Source organism: Peromyscus eremicus, chromosome 20 (assembly GCF_949786415.1).
Source record: "Peromyscus eremicus chromosome 20, PerEre_H2_v1, whole genome shotgun sequence".
NCBI lineage: Eukaryota > Metazoa > Chordata > Mammalia > Rodentia > Cricetidae > Peromyscus > Peromyscus eremicus.
This window is the reverse complement of record NC_081436.1, coordinates 46402545-46425334: the sequence shown is the minus strand read 5'-3', so window position 1 is coordinate 46425334 and position 22790 is coordinate 46402545. Positions and strand designations below refer to the sequence as shown.

General features: G+C 40.3%; 1 protein-coding gene across 1 annotated transcript in view; it reads left to right on the top strand.

Annotated features, from left to right (window-relative positions):
* The window catches only part of Mal2 (mal, T cell differentiation protein 2), a 29372-nt gene extending 6937 nt beyond the window's left edge, over positions 1-22435 (top strand). Inside the window, exons 2-4 of the mRNA XM_059247395.1 lie at positions 8996-9166; positions 18164-18319; positions 20352-22435. Of these exons, the coding sequence (XP_059103378.1) occupies positions 8996-9166; positions 18164-18319; positions 20352-20423 (399 nt within the window). The 3' untranslated portion in view covers positions 20424-22435. The remainder of the gene's footprint in view (positions 1-8995; positions 9167-18163; positions 18320-20351) is intronic.
* Positions 22436-22790: the final 355 nt, after the last annotated feature.

Sequence of the window (22790 nt, the reverse complement as noted above, 5' to 3'; positions counted from 1 at the left end):
TTCAGAAGGAAGACAGTCAAAAGAAAAGAAGGAGGTAGTGGTCTGTCCAGTTCTTGCCAGAACATTGGCATACAGGCATTTTTAATCTACAGGATAGGGAGTCACCTACATACATGGAAAGGACATTTCAGAAACCAAGGGGATTGACAAATACAAATGCAAAGAGGCCAGAACTTCGTTTCTCTTCTACACTATTTGCTTTCTATTTTAGGGTTTGCATTAGCTATTTAGAAAACTGACAAAGAAGTTTGAGTCAGATGAGGTGAAGGTATAATTTTCTAGCACTGACAAATGGAAGTCAAATGCAAAGTAGAAAGTCAAATTTATTTTGCAATTAACAGACTGTGTTCATAGACAAAGTCTACATAAGCCTTTTCTGCTGTTGCTTCCCAGAATTCATTCTTCCCTAATTCAAACAAAACAAATCTTACTTGCTTGAACTTCTAGATTAGTGCAATCTATAGCCTGTAGCCTGTACCTGGCTTAATCTAGAAGCAATCTGGATGGATGTCAGCACAGTTAGTGAGCAAGATGGCAGGTACCCAGAGGCTATCCTGGTCAAAAGTACTGTTTCAGTACTAATAGGGTGTCTGGGCAAATGGGGAGAAAGAAGAGTGAAAATTGGTGCTGGTGAGGTATGTCTGCAAGAGATGACTGCTTTTCCATTACCTTCTCCCCCAGCATCCAAAGATCTTATAGTAGGTGGTGCTCATTGCTACAGTCACCAGAAAATTGGGGAGGACATGCTTCTACTTGGTAGTCTCCTTACCTGTTTTTGACATCCATCACGTACCAGGAAATGGTCTGGACTTCAGACAGCCATGCATCCCTGGGATGTGAAGTTACACTTCTAGCACTTTGTTTCGAGCCATTCATTGCTCACTGATTGGTTTCTGTTGCTTTGTAGCAGGACACAACTGAACACCTTATGTAGAAAGTACACCCTGGGTTCCCAGTGTTCAGAAAGAAACATTTAAGGAAATGTCACCGTTTCTGACTTCACAGCCCAGTGAGTGATAGGCATGCGAATCTATGATTTCAATCTAGGTGTTGTAAATGGTCAAAAGGATATATGCATCAGTAACCACAGGAACACCGAGGATGGATTCCAGCCAGAGAATTCTGGAAGATGTGCTACCACAGGTGGGCTCTACAGCACTTTGTTGTATGCTAGGCAGATGTATGGACAAGTGCGCCTAGTTCTTTGTGTGTAGAGGATGAGATGATAGGCTAGAATGCAGAGAAAAGGGATTGGGAAAGAAGCATTTCCAGAAAAAAGGAAGTTTGAGGTGGGTAGGACCCAGAATCTCTAGTATGGCTACCACCAGGCACAGCTGTGTTATAAATGAACTTGCATTTTATGGTCTGTCTTGTCAAGGTGTCTACCAGCCAAAGATTGTATCTCTTAACATAAGTATGTTTCCAGTTTTAAAAAACAAAACAAAAAAAAAACCTTTCAGAATATAAATTGTATGTAACATGGAATTAATTATAGATTCTCTCATATGTAGGTGATAAATTCTGGGTATATTAAACATCTTTTATAACTATAATGTTGAACAGGTACCCAGTAAATAACCACCCCCAAAACAGAATCATTTAACAAGTAGGTGAGGGGTTCAGAAGTTCTGGATGAAACTTCACTATGTTACCATTTGGCCAGTTTTCCATGATTTGAAGCAGTCATTTGGAAAGCTGATAGAAATCTAAGTCTAGAATGAACACTACACACTTTAAAGAGGTAGAAAAGCAGCTGGAAGTTTCTCCAATCTTGCCCAGCCCTGAGTTCCCATAGCCATTTATAAAATAATCATTCAGAGGCTTATATTAATTACCAACTGTATGGCCTATGCGGGCTTTTTGCTACCTAGCGCCTTCATCTTAAATTAACCCATTTCTATTAATCAATAATCGCCACGTGTTCCATGGTGTTACCTGCGTCCCGTTACGTGTTGTTCCTTGGATGGTGGTTTGGTATCTCCCCTTACTCTCCTTTCTCCTTCCATTATCTCTCCTGGATTTTCACGCCTGGCTCCATCCTACCCTGCCATAGACCAATGCAGCTTTATTTATTAACCAATCAGAGCAACACATATTCACAGCGTACAGAAAGACATCCCACAGCACTTCCCTTTTTCTGTCTAATAAAAAAGGAAGGTTTTAACTTTAACACATTAAAATTACATATAATAGAACAGTTATCAAGCAAGAGTTACCATTATAATAGCTAGTCTATATTTGGCAAAATTAGGAAATATTCTATAATCTATCCTATTTTTGTGAGTCTAAAGTTATATATCTAATTTATCTTTTATCATGACTAAGGAATATTATAACTATCTAGTCTTCAACTCCATCAAAGACCCCAGAAGGATGTAATATTACCTGAGTAAACAGGAATTACATTGCAAGCAACTTCCATAATTCTAGAAATGGTAGAGACAGCTGGCTGCTTGGACAGTCACCCAAAGTTTTTCTGCAACGTTGCTTGGGTGGGACTAGAGAAACTTCCAGCTACAGAAAAAAGCATATGCTCTGGAACCCAGTGCCAAGTCCAAATCCCACGTCTAACATTTGTTAACTGTGTGACTTTGGCAAAGTTACTAAGAGTTCTTCTGCCCCTCAACTAACTTCCCTGTAAGAGGGGGCTCATAATATCTCTCAGGCTCTGTGAGGATTAAGTTGATAAAAATAAAATTCTTAGAAAAGACTTGGCCATAAAAACCCAATAAATGTTAGCTAATATTTCTGTTATTGTATTGCCTTTGACTTCATATTCAAACTCTGTAAGTCACACTTGGAGACTGTTATTTCCCCACCCCCAAGCTTGTTGGTTCAGTCTTCCTGCAGAAGAGAGATGGCATGGCCAGTTATTTTGATAATCGGATAACACAGAAAATTCTAAATAATTAAGTAGTTTTCTCTGAGAGATATTAGGTCTGGTAATTTGTCTCTTAAGATTGATGTCCTCCTCTGATAAAGTGGGGAGGGGCTTGGTCTTGCCTCAACTGAATGTACCAGGCTTAGCTGTCTGCCCATGGGAGAACTTACCCTGTTGGAGGAGGGGAGGAAGGAAGGAGGGGTGGGGGACAGAGGCAGGAGGGGGGAAGGAGCAGGAGGAGGGATGAGAGTGGGATCTGTGGTTGGTATGTACAATGAATAAAAAAAATTAAAAGAAAAAAGATTGGTGTCTTCTTCTCTATTCTCCTTCCCAACATTAGTGAAAGTCAGTTGTCATAGAAATTAGCCCATTTACTTAAGACAATAGTATGTATGCAAAAATGGAGCTATCAAGTAGGTTGGAAAGTTATTAGTTAAAATGTCAGAGCATGTGTTTAAAAAAAAAAAAAGCTCGTCAGGAAATCAGTGTCTTTTGAAAAGAAAAGAGATATTTGTTGAAATGACTTCGTTGGGAGTGTAGGAGAATCATCCAAATAGGAGATGGGTTGAGATGTCTGTAATCCACACAGCCAGAATTACAAATGTTGTGTCCTTGCCAGGACCATGTTTTCTTGTGGGGCTGTGTGTTTTTACCAGCTGATGGTTTCTAGGGAAAACATGCTTCAACTTCAACTGTGAGGCTTCAGGGTGCTGTGATCTGTAGCTGAATATCCACCCCCTTGGTTTTCTTATGGGAAGAGGGCTCTAGTCAAGCCATAACCTTCTAGTTTACATAGGCCAAATGTAATAGACAAACATTTTCAACCACAGAAATATCTGTTGTTTTAGAAATGAGTAGTGTATTAATTTCTTTTCCCATAGCAGTGATAATAGAATACCTCACTAATGAAACTTAAAGGAGAGAGAATTTACTTTGGCAAAGTTTGAGAGGGTACAGTTCATCATGTCAGGGAAAGCATAGTGGAGTTCACGGCCATGGACGTGTATAACAGGGATTCCTCATATCTCTTCTAACCAGGTAATAGAAGGAGAGCTCAAGTCAGGAAGGGGACTAGGCTATGACCCTCAAAGCATGACCTGTAGTGGCCCACTTCTTCCAGCTAGGCTCCACCTCTAAAAGATTCCACATCCACCCAAGACAGCCTGCAGAACATTGCACATTCAAAGCATAACAAGTAACAAATTAATAACTTCACCTCAGAACGTAATTGAGCACCTGTGCCAGGTAACTATAAAGTTGGGCCAAGAAGATGAGGACAGCCAACTACAAGGAAGCTGACGAATGCTTCTAGAAGGTTTTCTGCTTTATGTTACCTGGGTGTGGAGAAGCCTTTTGTTAGAGTTTGAGGCTTGAAATCTGTGAGCCCTGATGTAGTTGCTTACAGAAATTTTAAGTGGAAGCACATTTTACACATAATTATCATGCTTTTCAGAACACCAGGGAGCCCCAGCGGACAGAGGTAGACATGAGGTCAGAATGTGGACTCAGATCCAAGATGAGAACGTGGGTGCACCGTGGCATTTTTAATACCTTTCTTTGCAGTATGCACACTTGTTGTTGCCAGGATACTTTATCAGTTCGTCTCCCTCAGATTTTAACTGTTTCAGTGGTCCGCTGTTCACTCCTAAGAGCATGAATGACTCTCTCCACTAAACAGGGGCACTGGTGATTATCACTTATTTGGGAAATGTTCCAAGCTTACTGAAGCCCAGAATTGGAATCCAGTATTCCAAGCGCAGGCAGTCTCACCTGAAGCCCTTTTATTAATGTTGAAGCCAGGTTAAGACACTTAGAAGGAAAGGTAACTGCTGTGGGATGGTCTGTATGTCAAGTGTGTTGCTGATTGGTCAGTAAATGAATCACTGATTGGCCATTGGCTAGGCAGAAAGTATAGGCGGGACAAGGAGAAGAATTCTGGGAAGTGGAAGGCGGAGAGAGAGACACTGCCAGCCGCCATCAGGACAAGGAAGATGTAAGGTACCAGTAAGCCATGAGCCATGTGGCAAAGTAAAGATTAATAGAAATGGGCTAAATATAAGAGTAAGAGCTAGACAATAACAGGCCTGAGCTAATGGCCAAGCAGTTTAAATAATGTAAGAGTCTGTGTGTTTATTTTATAAGTGGGCTCTGAGACTGGCGGGACTTGGTGGTGGGAGCTGGAGAGAAATTCTCCAGCAACAGGTAACTTTCATCGAAAGGAAATGGTGAAGAAGGGAAGAGATGCTTGAGTCAAAGCCAGAGTGAACACTACAGCAGCAAGCTATTCTTTTTGTATATGTGAGAAGGGGGGGGGGGGTGTCGAACCCAGGGCTTTGTAGGTGCCAATCAGTGATACTCTTGAAGTGGGGAAAATGGCTATCTAACATGAGTTTAATTGTGCCATCCGCTCATTCACTTAAATGGGAGCTGAATTGCACTCATCCACTGTCATTCAAAGCTAGCCCATGAGCAGAACAAACACATGATGCCTAGGATTGGTGTGTGGGTGGGGTTAATTGAGAAAGAAAGAACCAGCACTCATTCCCTCCTCTCCCTCCCGTTGCCATGCCGCCCACACACCACAGATGAGGCCAATCAGATCACTTCTTCTCTAAGTACCGAGTTTCCTTTTCCAAGCTCCAGGTGCGGGAAAGGCTATAATTTTGAGTTTGACAGAGCAGTTAACCCGTACTCTTTCTTGTACATGTTAGCTGCCCTGCCTAAGCCTGACTTCAAATCTGCCTTGCTGCCCACCTTTCGGGATCCCTCCTGTTACATTACTGTTCCCCTCTCCCACCCCACGGAACTCACTGTGCTCAGCTCTTTTTATAGCACTTGCCACAGTCTGTTCCCGAATCAGATTTAATGGTGTGTATTTCTCCCTTAGTGAGAGCTCTGAAAGCTGGGATCTCACCTGTTTGCTTTTCTTCTTGAATGTTCTTGCTCGGTGTCTAGCAGTAGGTTCAGGGCCCGTCTTTCTGAATTCGGGTTTATTAAATCCTGCTTTTATTCCAAAGGATTATTTAGAGATGTGAACTTACCACAATGCCTGAGTAATATGACTGTGCTTGTCTGTTCAGTTTGCCTGTTCTAATGAATGATGACCAAGTGTTCTTTATTTTTCATTACCCTTGCACAGAGTTGCTCAATAAGTGATGCTTGAATTAATTGATTGTAATGATTTACAATTCATTAGCTGTATTTAAGGTAATATAAGTTATTTGTAGGTAGCAAATAAAAAAAGGCTACTAGAAAGGAGACCCAAGCAAGCAAGAAAAGATCGATGTATTAGAGATATTCTTATTGCCTTCAAATATGCATTAAATGATATAAGAGAGGAGATAATTTGAGGAACAAATTTATTCTAACTCTCATGATCACTGATAAAGCAGCAGTTTTAAATTAACACGCATTAATATTCATTATTTAAATTTATTGTATAAAACATTGGGGGTTGTTAATTTTTTATTTGAAACCAATAGGAATTGAGATATAATACCACAACTATTAGGATACCTGAACTATCATTACACAAGCAGTAATGTATTATGTTTATAGAGTGTTTTTTCTAAGTACATCAAAATATATGGCTGAGCCCTTTGTCTTAAAACTTGAATGTTTTTTTTAATCTTTTGTGATTTGTTCAACTTGGATATTACCTAAGTATATATGAAGCCACATGCCGATGCCTGTTGGCCTTTCAGGTTTGGAGCTCAAACAGCTCTCATATAAGCACTACTCTGTTTGTTCACTAAACAAATACTGAGAACATCCTGTGTTGGGCGGGGGAGGGGGTGGGGGGTGCTCCTACCTGCCTGAGGTATCTTTGAGGCAAGGATGTGAGCAAAGTTTTTGTGTTGCCAAATCTAGCTTAGTCTCTAACTGATAGGAAAGCATTACCATGGAATTAATAAATGACTTGGCTGCAGAAATATAAGTAGTATAGCACCAAGAAGATGTGTTAGTGAAGACAGAGCAAAGCCAAGTTATTCAGTTCCCCTGTATGTCCAGTATGTAACAAATCCCTCCTGGGGTGGGTGTCAGGGGAGAGGGTAGCTGAGAGTGGGTAGAACTTGGCAGAGATTTTTTTTTTTTAAGTTCAAGATAAGATATGAGTTAATGACTCAAGCATACTCCAGTGACGTCCTGGGCCAGTAATGCCAGCCACTCAGACGTGAAAGAGCTTTGTTTTTGAGCTGTGGATTTTTTTTTCCATAATAAAAAAAAATGTGAAGGGCTTGGTGGCATAAGGAAAGGATAAAATGGACTAGTCAGATCACAAAAGGCTACTACTGTGTCCTGCAAAGGCCATGACACTTTTCTTGCTTTCATGGTAAGATGGAGAAAACTGATTACCTTTGCCCCTGTTTCTCCTCCTGTGCTTGGCTTTCTCATGCCATCCTAATTCCCTGTGCCAGAAATCAGGGGATTGCCCTTACTCCCCTTACCTGTCATGTCCTAGGCGGTCAAGTACAGTCATCATCTACTTATGAGTTTCTATCTGACCCGTTACCTCTCTCTGTTCCCCATACCATCATGATGCTGTGCTGTAGCCTTGAGTCCTGCATCCTTCCCTCTCCAGTCCATTCTCACATTCTTGCCAGAAAAACTTCTAAGTGTAGATCTTGAAGCTGCTACTTTCTGTTCAAGTTGAGCATGGCCACCACTGTGGTTGCATGAACTGAATCTCCTTGACTGTCTTCAAGACCCTCCAACCTATTACCACTTGGCTCAGGTGCTCATATCCTGCTGATCTGTGTTCTTTGCCTGTGCTAGGTGCTATCCTGTCTCCTACCTGATCACTACCGAGTCATCTCCTGCTTAGGTTTTTTTCTAAATCATCCCAGCCCAGTCCTGAGGCTTATGACTTCTGGGATAAGTTTCCTGACTGTTCAGATCTGTATCTGGAACGTTTACTTTGTGGAAATATAGAACCCAGTTTCTCCCCCAGCTCTGGCATTGGTTCAGCAGTATTTTCATCACTTGCTTAGCTGTCCGTCTCCTATAATAGACTGGGTTTCATGATGACAGAGGCCAGTGCAGCTTGATTCTATTCATAGCACCTAGCACAGTGTGTGGATAGTTATCGACTATGACATGAATCTAAGGTACAAATTTGATTTCCAGAGCATGGTACATCGTAAATGCTGGTGCCTTGATATTGCTTGCTCTCTTGAACGGCAGTTGCAGCTATGATTGTATGGGTAGGAACTGATGTACAAGTAGACTGTGGTGAAGACAGAACAATGTACACTGTACATGAGAAATTAGAGTGTTACAGCTGTTCTTCTCTCAGAAACTCCCTAGCAAGCAATGAGAGCAGAAAGAGAGGAAATGAAGACCAGGCAGTGTGTATGATGTTGACTGGAATGAAAACCCATCAACAGGGTGGCAGTTAAAGAGGCAGCAGGATTACTGGAGGGTATATGTTAATGGCTGGAGGATACTGCGAGTGTGAGTAAATGTCTGGAGAACATGGCAGTTATGTGTGTATGGGTGAAGAATACTGCAGGTGTATGAGGATGGCTGGAGGATGCTGCAGGTGTGTGAGGTTGGCTGGAGAATACTGCAGGTGTGTGAGGATGACTGGAGGATGCTGCAGGTGTGTGAGGATGACTGGAGGATGCTGCAGGTGTGTGAGGATGGCTGGAGGATACTGCAGGTGTGTGAGGATGACTGGAGGATACTGCAGGTGTGTGAGAATGGCTGGGAAATCCTGCAGCTGGATGTATGTGGCTGGAGAATGCTGCAGGTGTGTGAAGATAGCTGAGGAACCCTGCAGGTGTGTGCAGATGCCTGGAAACCCTGTATTGTGTGCAGATGGCTTGGGAACCCTTCAGGTGTATATAGATAACTAGATAAGATTTGGATGAGGAAGAGAATCCAACATGAAAATCCAGGTTGACCCAAGCTCTCGGTAGAGCTGGTCTTGAGCGGGAAGAACACATCTTGTGTAATAATATGGAAACAATGGTAAATGGGGTAGCAGGGATGAGTACAGGGGCCTAGGGTGGGAAGCGGGAGAGCAAGTTGATGCAAATGTGTTTAACTCAGTGGCACGAAAGTGCTCCAAAGCAAAGCTACTACCCTGTGTTGTTATTGTTTTTCTTTCAGGTGCTTGGGGGACTTGTCTGGATTTTGGTGGCTTCCTCCAATGTTCCTCTACCTCTGCTCCAAGGATGGGTCATGTTTGTGTCTGTGACAGCTTTCTTCTTCTCCCTTCTCTTCCTGGGCTTGTTCCTCTCTGGTATGGTGACTCAGATTGATGCCAACTGGAACTTCCTGGTAAGAGATTTTTATTGTAAGTCTATTGCAAGAAAATGTAAGAAACTTGCAAATATCTCATTGTGTTCAGAAATACCCGAGTCTCTGTTCTTTTTGTTGCTACAAAAAAGAAAAAATAGGGCAGCATGAGGGGCACACTGTGGTGCCCAGGTGTGGTTTGGGAGGACGATGGGACCTCAGTTTGTAAAATTTCCACATTGATAGATCTGAAAAATCACACTGTTACTTTTGTGATTTAGATCATTTTTATTCAAAAAGGATTTCATATCATGCAACAAATGAGTTGCATTATAATTTAACAATAGAACAGATGTCTTTGGAACTGACTCACTGGTGTCTTAAAAATTTCCATTCATTTCTTCTTCTGATGTTTAAATGGGTTTAGTCATACCTTAGTAATAGGGGCATTGATTGCATGACATACCCTCAAACCTGGAGTACTAGCATCTATAGATTCTCAAGTCGTATATGTTTGAATATATGTAAGTAGATATATTTAATTAAATATGCAGATTTAATTTCCATATTACCTACATGCATTGTACTATACAGTTTAAGTCATTTGCAGGTTACTTAGAACACATAAAACAATGTAAATACTGTGCTCATAGTTTGTTTTTTTTAAAGACTTATTCATTTTATTTTATGTGTGAATGTCTTACCTGCATTGTGTGTCTGTGTACTACTGTGTTCATTCCTGGTGTTCCTAGAGGTCAGAAGATGGTTGAGAACCATGAACCATGATGTAGGTGCTGGGAATTGAACCCAGGTCCTCTGCCAGAGCAACAAGTGCTCTTAACCACTGAGCCATCTCTCCAGCCTCTGCACATAGTTTTTATACTGTATTGTTTGGAAAAATGAAGATAAGAGAAGAACATATGCACATGTTTAGTACAGACACATTTTTTTCCTGAATATTTTCAATGTGTGGTTGATTGAATTCACACACAGGGACTGACAGACACAGAGGGCAGACTAGGGACTGACAGACATAGAAGGACAGACACAGGAGGGTGGACTAGGAAATGTACAGACGTAGATGAGGGAGGACTGTCCAAGTTTTTCAGAAAACAAGTACAGCTCCATATTGTTTTCCTAATGTTTTGAAAGAGAATTTTGATAATCAGTTCTTCTCCAAAATGAATTAAAACAGTGAGTCTTGAAGGTATATTGACAACACAGTATTAAACTCGATGTTTACAATAAGGTACCATTCACTGCGATTCACTGACCATATTTTCCCGTGTGTTGTATGGAGACTCACTTCAAAGCCATTCATTATCTGGGACAAATTAGAAAAGGCCCGTGGGGTTGATTCCAATCTATGGTGGACAGGGCTTTATCGACGCTCATAAGGAACCCCCTTCAGGTTCTGAATTATACTTGGGTGTTTTGAAACTTAAGTAGACCGTCATTTGATCTTTATATATTCCTCTTGAGTAAATAGCAACTTCAGGACAAACGTTAAAGGGAAATGTTTTATTCACAAAGCATAAGGAGAGCTATAATTACAAATGTTTACAGCGGTAATAATAAGTGCCTGACCAGATGCCGTTAAAGAATAATGGGGACAATGAGTTTCATCATGCCTAGCTTTGTGTCTGGGTTATAATCACCAAGCAACCATCTTTCCAATTCCTTCAAGACACTGAGGCTTGTAATTCAGAACTTTAATGTTCTGATTCTAGGAGGTTTGCAGAGATAGTGTCTTCCTGCATTTTCTCTAATTTCAATATTTGTTACTCCACCATGTGATAAAGATCCAAGGTCCCCAATTAGAATATTCATCTCCTCTTTCTGAATGCCTGGCTTTCTCATAAGAAGGTCTACCCAGGGGCTGGAGAGATGGCTCAGAGGTTAAGAGCACTGACTGCTCTTCCAGAGGTCCTGAGTTCAATTCCCAGCAACCACATGGTGGCTCACAACCATCTGTAATGAGATCTGGTGCCCTCTTCTGGACTGAAGTCATACATGCTGTATACATAATAAATAAATAAATCTTTAAAAAAAAAAAAAAAGAGTGGATTTTTTAAAAAAAAAAAAAAAAAAAAGAAGGTCTACCCAAGGAATCAGTTGATCCCCAAAGTTACCAATGGAAAACAGGTCTTTAAATATCAGACTCAAAGATGTTATGAGGCGAGTTTGTCCCACTCTGCCCATACTGGTACTTCATGATTCTTTACAGTCACAGCCCATGTTGCTGGCTCTTGCGAAGAGCTGTATCACACACCACCAAACCCTTCTGCTAGGACTTCTGAATCTCCCAATTGATTGCCTAACAACTGAAGTGTTCAATCCTGCAGCAATCAATATTCTTTCTAATTGATTGATATATGTACGTTTTAAATGCTTAAATACTTTTTGGATGTCATTCCTGGTCTTGTGAGACAGATTCTATACTGTATCCCACCCTCCCCCAACCCTGCTTGTATTGAATCGTGGTTTTTGGTACTAAAATGGCCTTATTGGTTTTCCCAACTTTGCATCCCCCCCCACTTGTAGCATTATGTGTGATGATCAAACAATAAGCCATAAGTGTTCTCGTTCTTTTCTTTGTACCACTATATCAAAGTGACTGTTGGAAGGCAGGGCCTGAGGGTGCAAATTCATAACTCAGCACTCCGTAGCGTGAGGCAGGAAGGACTCAAGTCCAAGGCCACTTTGGGCTAACAAAGTAAGACCCCATCTCAAAAAAAAAAAAAAAAAGAGAGACCTTTAATGATTTGTCCCATAGATTATCTGGGAAGATCATCCTGTGTCATTTGTCCATTTGTCAGTTAAGGAAAAGAAATAGGCACAGGCTGAGGAAGTGCTTAGAAACAAAAGTGTCTCAAATTTGTAGATGTTTTAATATTTGGAATATTTGCACAAACTTTACTACTCAAAATCTTTCAACATTTGGAACATTTCACATGTCATAGTTTCAAGTTAATGTTGCCTACCATGGAATAGCTGTGCACAGCGTATGATATTGTGGTTGCCATGGCACAGGTTCATTACATGGTGGGCAGACCTCCCAAGAGCCAGCTCCTTCCTGCCATCATAGAGTTTAGTAAATGCTGTTTAGGTTTAGAATAGATTTCCTTTCCTCATTTTATAAGGCTTTCTTCACGTGGATCCATGTTTTGATCAGGTACCTAGCCTGACGTGGGTTGTAAGGCTCGCTGGGCACTCCCAGGCCAGGAGAGTTTTTGAGTCACGCACATCATGGAGTTATCCTCAGATTGGTACAAGTTCTAATTGTTGCATTCTGGAATTGTTAGACATTAACTGCTAAAAGAAAAAAAAAGACTAATTTTTCCCCTGTGAATAAGTTAATGCTACCCCTGTGCTCCGATTGAGAGAAATAGGAGTACATTTTAGAAATAATATACTCTCTACAAGTATTTGTTGTAGAATACAAGTGTTGACAGTTTTTTTTTTCATTTTTTCCATATTCATTGTATGTGCACGTGGTATGGATGTATGGACACATGTGGGTCCACATGCATATATGTGCCTATGCCTGTGAACCCAAGGTTGATGCCAGGAATCATCCTCGATAACTCTTCCACATTATTCTTTGAGGCAGGGTCTCATTCAAACCAGGGCTCACTGACTGAAGGGCAGGTCTGGGTGCCAGCTTGCTCTACGAATCCCTAGACATCCACCTTCTGGATCTGGGATTATGGGTGGGGCCACCACACCCAACTGGCATTTAAGTAGGATCTTGGGAACCCAAACACTGGTTCTCTTGCTTACCCAGCAAGCTCTTCAAACTCCTAAGCCGTTTCCCCAGCACTTTTTCTAGTTTTTATTAATTGTGATCAAATCCACATTCATAGTACAAGATACATTTGGAATTTTTTCACAGGCTTCCTACATGGGGTATAATTGATATGATGAAAATGTTGAATATAGTACTGTTTCTCCATTATAATCTGAAGAAAGGCGAGAACCTTGTTGAATTTGTGTGGTGCTGGAGATTGACCCTCAGGCCTTCTGCATGCTAGGCAAACTTTCCATCCCTAAGCTACATCTCCAGCCCTTTTTCACTTCTCATCCTGAGGCGGGGCCTTGCTTGCCCAGGCAAGCACTGAACTCGCTTTTGCCTCTGCCTCCCAAGCGGCTAGGATCACAGCGCTGCACCACCTGCCCCGATAGGAAGTCAGTTTTGATTTTGAAATAGCTATGGGGGTGTGGCTTTCTCCTTTCCCCGTATGTGAGAATAACACCACTTTGGTATAACTTTAAAGAAGAAAGTCTATATTTGTGCTTTTTAGAGTAAATATGCTAAGGAAGGATACTGCTTAGAAGAAATAGATTTTTAAATCTCATACAATTAAATAAGTCTGCTTTTACTTTCCACGAGTCTAGTGGGCATACATTTAATCAGATTCCTACTATGAGCATCACTTAATAATTTAATGTCCTGGGCTATATTCCATGCCACTTTGACCTGGATTGTTTTTCCTCCTTTGAGACAGTCTCGCTACATATATAGAGAGCAGACTGTAGCCCAAATTGGTGATCCTCCTTGCTCAGCCTCTGGGTGCTGGTTAGAGTGTGCACTACCAGTACTAAAGCTCAAGCTTTAGTGGCTGTCTTCACTTCTCTGTGCTGCTGTATAACCAGAGTTATAACCATATATATATATATATATATATATATATATATATATATATAAACACATATATAACCATATATATAACCATATATATAACCATATATATAACCATATATATAACCATATATATAACCACATATATAACCAGGGCTCCCCATCGGTGGTACAACAGTTTTCTTTTCTTTTCTTTTCTTTCTTTCTTTCTTTCTTTCTTTTTTTCTTTCTTTCCTTCTTCCTTCCTTTCTTCCTTTCTTCCTTTTTTCCTTCCTGTCTTCCTCCCTCCCTCCCTCCCTCCCTCCCTCCCTTCCTTCCTTCCTCTTGTTCTCCTTTCTCCCTCCTTCTGTCCATCCATCCATCCCCTGCCTCTCTCTCGCTTTCCTTCCTTCCTTTCTTTCTTTCATCCTCCTTCCTCCCTTCTTCCCTCCCTCCCTTCCTTCCTTCCTTCCTTCCTTCCTTCCTTCCTATTCAGTGAATGTTCAGTCATGAGCGAAAGAGTGGAGCACTGGTTCAAGATTAGAATTTTGAAAATGGTCGTGTGGTTTGGTTGAAAAAAAAATTCCAAGCAATGTTTGGGGTTGGAGTTGTCTGATAAAAAACGTGGAGAGGCAGAGCTCTGGGTGCGTCAGTGCTGGCAGGATGTGTTAGGAGAAAGAGCATGTGAGGAGGACTCAGGACAGGGCTGGACCTACCTTGATGAAGCACTGTCAAGGATGGTGGTTTAAAAGGTAGTCCCCAACCAAGGCAGCAGCATTACATGGACTCCTGTCAGAAACAGTCTCAGCCGACCCTCCCCAGACTGCTGACTCCAAAGCTGGGGGATGGAGCTTATTTGTCTGTGCTTGAACACGTTCTTTACATGGTTCTGCTGCATTCCAGAATTTGAGAACCTCCAGTGCAGGGCAAGTGTTCCAAACCATGAGTGAGCCTGTGGAAGACCTTTCATGTGGCTCCCATGTATAACTGGAATTGGAATAACACAACCAGGGTGGCCAGTGTCAATGTGTAGCTCTCTAGTGGTCAGGATGCACAGGCCTGTGCAAAATGGTCAAGAAGTGGAAACATTAAAAGAAACTGAAGTAATCTCAAATAACAGGCTCTAAGAAGGATCTAGAAAAGGATATTTTGTTGTTGTTGGTTGGTTGGCTTTTTTGTTCTTTGCTGGTTTTTTGGTTTTGTTTGTTTGTTTGTTTGTTTTGTTTTTTGGGTTTTTTATTGTAGTGTGTGTGTGTGTGTGTGTGTGTGTGTGTGTGTGTGTGTGTGTATGTGTCTTTTATGGGGAGGAAAGAAGAAAGACCTGTATTAGATAATGCAGAAGGAAGTAAACTAAATAAGCCAAGTCTCATATGTGTCGTGGCGTTGGCCAAGTCCATGAGAAGCTCCACAGCGCAGCCTGCCTACTGAGATCCTGTATTGGGCACAGTGATTAGGCTCAGTCCAAATGTACTATGACTCCCTGAGAGCCACCCAAGAAGAATGTGTCTCTGGCTCAGACACATAAACATGCCCCAAGTCTATTGAAACCTAAGAAACAAAGTCCTCTAAGAACCGAAGTCCAGTCACAGGAACTGAGGACATGGGGTCATGCAAAAGACAAGCAATAAATTTCCAGTGGTTGCAAGTCCTATCACTCAACTTTATCCTTGCCTTTCTGTGTGAAAGGTGCCAGGGGTATGTGTAGCTATGTACACATGTTCAGGTGTTTGCACATGTCTGTAGGGCCTTGGGTGTTTTTTAGACAGAATCCTTCACTGGGATCTGGAACTCACCTAGACTAGCTGTCCATCAAACCCCAGGGATCTGCTGTCTGTCTCCAGCTCCCCAATGCTGAGATTAAAATAGCATGCCACCATTCCAGGCTTTTTAACATGAGAGTCAGGTTTAGAATCCAGGTTCTCCGGTTTGTATGGCAAGGACTTTACTGACTGAGCTGTCTTCCCAGCCCCTAGCTTGGCCTTTTAAGATAAAACAAAAACAAAACATTTCTGAGAATCTTTAGTAAATTAAATGAGTGACTAATAATCAATCTCAATAGACTTTCTCAATTTTTATAGCTATTAATAATTAATAACCCAATCAGGTATATTTAATTCATGAATGCACTGACGTTCCAATTTGGATATTGATCTTTGTCAGTGAACATTTATTGAGTAACCACATGACCCCATGTATCTGAGCATTGGTTATGGCTTAGAGATGTGGTAAGTATGTGGCTCAATTAGTAATGACAGGTGTTTCACAGAAAGGATTTTTACATTGTACCTTATGTGTCTTACCCTGATCAAATTTGATGTAGAAGAACAATGTGGGTGTAAGAAGAGCAATTCTATGAACAACACTGTTGAATGGTCATTTACAGAGGCAATGCAACACTCCCTTTTGTAATTTTGTTAGTAATACTATTTGAGAGGGGAAAAGTGGACTTTGAAGAGATCTCTCAAACCCTGTTGGTAGGAATATAAATTAGTACCATTACTGTGGAATATGGTATGAAATCTCCTCTAAAACTTAACAATAGAAATACCATATGAGCTATGAATCTTACTATATGTATACCCAAAGGTAATGAGGTCAGTGTTTCAGAGAGCTGCCTGAGCCCACATGTTCTTTGCAGAATTATTTATACTAACCATCATATGGAACCAGCTTTCATCTTCATCGGTATGTAGTGGGTAGAATGTAGTGTGTATACCCAATGCTATTTGGCTTTTTAGAAATGAAGAAAATCCTTTATTTATGGTCAGAAGTATTTAGAGTCAGATAGGTGAACGTGGAGGTTTTGTTATACGAATGAGCTGGACACCACAATATAATGACATACACAATATAATTTCACTAATAGGTGTAGGTGAAAAAGATGAACTCACAGAAGTGGAGAGCAAAGTGGTGGTTATAAGGGTTGTTGGAGACAGGGGGTTGGAAAGGCATTTGCCAAAGAGTGTATCCCAGCAAGAAAGTGTACCTCCAAAGGCTCTGTAGTATAGACGCTAGTTAAAGGCAATGTGTACTGGAAAATTGATGAGTAGCTTTTGATTGTTCTCACCATTAAAAAGGTGAGTATGTGAAAGAATACATGTGTTAAGTAGTTCAACTTAGCTATTTCATAATGTATGCATATTTAAAAACATATACACAATAAATAGATAATTTCAAATTGTCAGTTAAGATTATTCATAATTTTAACTTTTTTAATGAAACAAAGTTGACTTTGGAAGCAGAGAAGCATGGTGCTGACCTTACTCCTAAAAGTTAACCTTTGTGTGAAAAGAAAGACAAAATTTTGTTTGTAAAGCAGATAACAAATGATAACTGATAACTGTAAGGATGAGAAGTTATGCAGACTAAGTCACTGCAATGTGGCAGCTGTAAATACAAAATAACATGTGGATGATATATCAATTCAAGTGAAACTGGATTATGAAAGATTATGCTTCACATTAATCCCAGGAATGCACAAAATAACCTAAACAATTACTGTTTTTCAGAACTATATTTTCTTTGTTTTTAATGAAATGTAAGGTTGTATGCCACTGAATTCTATCACTAAGTCTATCTTGCAGAATATAGGATAATATATAATTTTACTTGAACTTTAAAGATGGCATTTACCTTAGTTTTAAATTTAAAGACCTTTTATCTTATTTTAATTAATATTGATATCTCTGTATATTAATCTAAAGTGATATATTTTATTATAAAACTCAATATACAAGAAACTTTGCTATTGAACCAAATAAAATAGATCAGCCAATATTTTTTTAATTTATTTATTTTATGTGCATTGGTGTTTTTGCCATGGGTGTCGGGTCCCCTGAATCTGGCATTACAGACAGTTGTGAGCCGCCATGTGGGTGCTGGGAATTGAACCCTGGTCCTCTGAAAGAACAGTCAATGCTCTTAACCTCTGAGCCATCTATCCAGCTCCAGCTGATATTTTTTGTTCTTTGAGAGTTTGCAGCTTCTCATATGGCATGTTTTGGTCATAGTCACCCAAGCACCCACTCTGTAGCTCCTTTGATTTTTGGTTTCTTGAGACAGGGTTTCTCTACATAGCTTTGGAGGGCTCCTTTTTTAAAACATGCTTCAAGATCAGTTTGTGTTCCACAAATGTTTTTGAACATGTGGTCTTCCTTTGGCGCATGCTCAACTTATCCCTCCCTCTCCCAGCAGCTAACAGTTGGCGTCCCTCCACAGTTAGGGGTGGGCTTATTTAGATTCCAATGGCCTGGTTTTGCTAAAGCACTCAAAATCAACAACGAATCTACTTAAGACAATTTGATTACACGTTCTGAGCTTTCCTACCTAAAACTTCATTTGAAATAAAGAACAGGAAAACATCTTACAATTCTTACCTACAAATGCCTTTTTTTTTTTTTTTTTTTTGCCTCTTTCAGGATTTTGTCTACCACTTTGTAGTGTTCGTCTTCTACTTTGGAGCCTTCTTACTAGAAGCCGCAGCCACCTCCCTGCACGACCTGCAATGCAACACCACCGCGATTGTGCAGCCGCTCCTGGATGATAACCAGTACAACATCAACGTGGCCGCCACAGTAAGTGCTCCCTGAGGAAAGCGCTGTCCTTCCATGGCCAAGCATCCGGGAGAGTCCTCGGGCAGCAGTACTCTTTTAATAGTGGCCTTTAGAATTAAACACGTAAGCCAGGAAGTGCTGATGCACACCTTCCATCCCGGCACTCAGGAGGCAGAGGCAGGTGGAGCTCTGTGAGTTCGAGGCCAGCTTGGTCTACAGAGCTAGTTACAGGACAACCAGAGCTACAACAGAGAAACCCTGCCTCGAAAAATAAACAAACAAAAAATTAAACATGTAATAGCTATTTATGTGTCCAGTGATCCTATGAGCAAAGTACTGTCATGCCCTGCCTTGTACGGTGTGACTCAACTGCAACCCAAAGATGTTGACATTCTCTGAGATGATAATGAGTCCACAGTACTTGACTTTGTAAGAATTCACTGTAGTCTTCTCCCTCTCTGAATTTTCAGACCCAGTGAGGGAGGTCTGTTTCTAGCCTTGCTCTTTTCTCCTTTGTACCCATTTTTAATTGGGTTTATTGGTTGTATATTTACCTTGGGCCTGCCATGTAGAAGGGAGTTGTGGGGGGTGCGGCTGACATGAATAAGTTTCAGTTCTTATTTTTGGGGTCAGTGTCAGTGAGTGGGAAGGCAAATTCACTAGCCATTATAACAGATGCGATACAGGAGGAAGCCTTCCATGGGGACTTTAAACCATTTTTTCCTCTTTCCTTCATACACTGTAGTGAACTTGACATTTTGTATTGAATAATGCAAAGAAATACTGTTTTTTTCTTTTCATTGATAATTTTTAAAACTATAACGAAATGAAATTACTTTCTGAAATGAAATGTCTTGATTGATATTTAATAGTTTTAGTGCATTAGTGAACCTAGCGTCTTTTCCTCTTTAGCCCTTGCCCCCTAAAGGGCCCAACTTTTAGAGTTCTCTGGAGTGTTCTTTTCTGGACGTGCCTCTTCTGGAGACCTGTCTCTTCCTCCCTCTGCTAGAGTGAAGCCACCTCCATGTGTGGACCAATGCTTCCAGCCTTTTGAGATGTTCCATTTTATCCACCCACTCTGGTCCAGTCAGGACTCTAGCTCCTGAGTTTTCAGCAGCTAAACTTGATCTGTCGTTCATGTGTGACATTGGGTTAAAACTCTGGCTTTTCTTTTTCACTCAGTATAGTTGAGAATGAGGGACTTTCCTTCTCACTGATAATTGCTTCTCCCAAAGCAATTATTCTCACTCAGAGGACATTGTCTACATTAGAAACACATTACAGAAACAAGCAGAATGGGAAGGGTTAATTAACTGTGACAAATTTCTGTGGCGGGATCTGCCCCCCTTTCTCAGGTGGCAGTTTTCTGGTTAAGAGTCTCTACCCGAGATAGTGATATTTTATCATTCTGAATTGGATTGTCTTGTAATCTCCTTTCCATCACAAGCCTCTAAGTGTCACGTGAGAACAAGGTGGACTATTTGCTTGTCCACACTAAGTGCAATGATGTATGCACAGTTGGGGTTAATGAAGCCCTCAGTGACACCAAGGAAGCAGCTCAGAGCAGGGCTTGGGCTTCTGTGTGAGGACTGGGTCCCACATGAGAAAGAGCCAGACTCCTGATTCATTCCTGTGGGTTTTGTATACTGAGTTCGAAAACTCACAGAAATGATTGAATGTGTCTCTGGGGTTTGCCAGTGACTGTCTTCTTAGCTGTGAAACTATTGGATGATTAGATAACTCAGACTAAATTTCTTAATACAGTACCTGGGGTTCCAACAATACTTATCAAGTGAACCTGATATGTGAGCAAATGATGTTAGGCTGACGGCAGATTTGAAAATTAAGGGCTATAGGGTACAAAGGGAAGCTCAGTTCTATGGGGGGATGAAACAAAATCATCAAAACATAGATCAGTGTGAAATATTCTTCTGTATTGGAGCATCTTTAAGTCAGTTGGTGAGTGTTCATTCAGTGGTCTCTTTGGGATACATTTTCTAAAAGTCCATATTGTGAATCTGATAGCAGTTTTTTTTTCTTTTTCTTTTCTTAGGTTTTTACCTTTATGACGACAGCCTGTTATGGTTGCAGTTTGGGTCTGGCTTTGCGAAGATGGCGACCATAACACTCCTTGGAAACTGACAGTTGTGTGCTGGTTTCATTTGTCTGCTTTGTGTGTCCGATCACTTGGGTACCATTTGTCCCAATATAACATTCCAAACATCGTTTGCTTTGTACAGGGAGAACCTAAGTGAAAGCTGTGGTTCATTACCTTGGTAGGGCTTTAATTTTATTCTGACATTAGAGAAGTATTCTTTCATTTTCATCTTTCTTTTCTTTTTTAAATACATTTCCCCTGCATATTCTTAAAATATACAGACACTGTTCACGAAACAGTAGTATTCCTTTTGTTTCTTAAGTCACCAGAACCTTAATAATAGTAAATAACTAAAACAATATATCCCAAGCAAGCTTCTCATTCAATTCTTTAATATAAAACAGAGAATGATACACATTTTTTTTTACAAAGGGTCAGTAGCACATATGTAGGGCATATGGTTTCTGTGGCAATTGTTCTATCCTGTAGTAACATAAAAGCAGCTATAGATGGCATGTAAATAAATGAGTATGTATATATCCTAATAAAGCTTTATTTACAAAAAGGGAGCAAGACAGGATTTGGTCCACAGACCACAATTCTGTCAACTACTGCCGTATATTGAACTAATCATGAAAGTTTATCAACCTCATTAGACAAGCCACATAATATATTTTATTTTGTTATGCAATAATCACATTGCCTTTTGTTAACAGTCAAATTCTTACCCTTGGAAGGGTATATAGATTCTCAAGCAAACCCCAACAGAGCCTTGGGTGTAGAGAAAAATAAGGTATGAAATAAACTCCAAACTAATGATTTCCTAAGAGCTCAGCCAGATTTCACATGAGAGTGCTTAAGACAAGATCCCCAGAGGCAATTAATCGCTACTGGAACTGGTATCTTGCACTGATGTCTTACTTTGGTTTATTTATGCCATGGAATGTGGATGTTTGCCCTGTGCATGAATATATAAATATTTATGTATGTAAAGCCTTTCCAAATAGCTCTCTGAAGAGTTGAATTTTTACTTCTGATTGTTTTTGCATTATTTTCTGAGTTAAATTTGAGTAGAATGTTAACTATAACATAAAGCTATAGATTCTTACATGCTTTGATAATAGCCCAGATATCTATGTTGTATTTCCATTGATGTCAGACAAACAAAGTCAGTTTAACACAAAAGCTAGCTCTGGCTTAATAGTAGAGAAAACAATCCTAATCCACCTGTTGACATCATGGGCTTGGCAACATACCACAAGTGGCTTAAATAGAGAATAAATTAGAGCTAGGCCACAGTTCCCACCATATTCTCATACAAGCTACTTGCCTGTTGCTTTAATGGGGCTGCCTCTGGATAAGGAGGCTTGAGGATTGCTTTCTAGCTGACACATCACCTAAGAGTGCCATGCAGTTGGAGTATTGGATTCCATGGAACATAGAGAAAAACGTGAATGAACAACATAATCAATGCTCAATAGCATAACCAGTGGCCAAGTGCTGTTTATCTAATACTCTCCTAGAAGAAGAAGATATTGGGGACTCGCTTTGTGATACAGCTAAAGAAGAGACATGTTTCTGTATGTAGCTTGAAGGAATCAGTCTCACAGCCTTACAAGTCTTACCTCTTCTATAATGTCCTGCTTCCTTCATTTTTTCCAGCTCCAGACCAGACACCAAAAACCTGTATTATGAATTATATATTACAAAGTCATAAATGTGCCATAAAGATACAATGTACGTTGTACTTGGAATCACTAAAACGTAGTACACCAGAATTTAGTTGAGATTTTTTTCCCCAAGGTGTAACAGGCCATGCTTTGTGTGGTATTAACTTAAATGAATTCATTCAGATGTATCGGTACTTTTGTAAATGGATTGCTTCTAGATTAGTAAAACCCAAACCCAAAGCTCACTAACTGTGAACACTTAGATCTATAGATGGATTGCATTTTAGATTTGTGAGCTGAGTGACAAGCACTTGAACAAAGACAATGGCGTTGAAGAATCTCTTTACATGTCTTAGCTGTAAAAAAAAAAAAAAACGAGAAAGTGTTGGTTGATCTTTAAAATCTGATAAATTTATTTTATAAGTGTTATGACTCTAATAAAGTGTTCATTTGATAATCTTGTGGGTCACTTTTTCTCTTTTGACATTCCGTTAACTGTTCGGTAGAAACTAGATTGAAGTTCCAGACCCATGAATGAGCTGTGTTTCAGGTAGTTCTGTGTAAAAGGGAGTCTTTCAGAAAATGTCAGTAAATCTTTTTCTGGGGTGAACATGAGGAGATAAAACTTGGGGAAGTAACATTAGAGGGAAATTAAAATGAGAAGTGCACCCCACTTTATTTAGAAGGCATCTGGCCTGTGTGTCTATGTCAGGTGGTGTTTTTG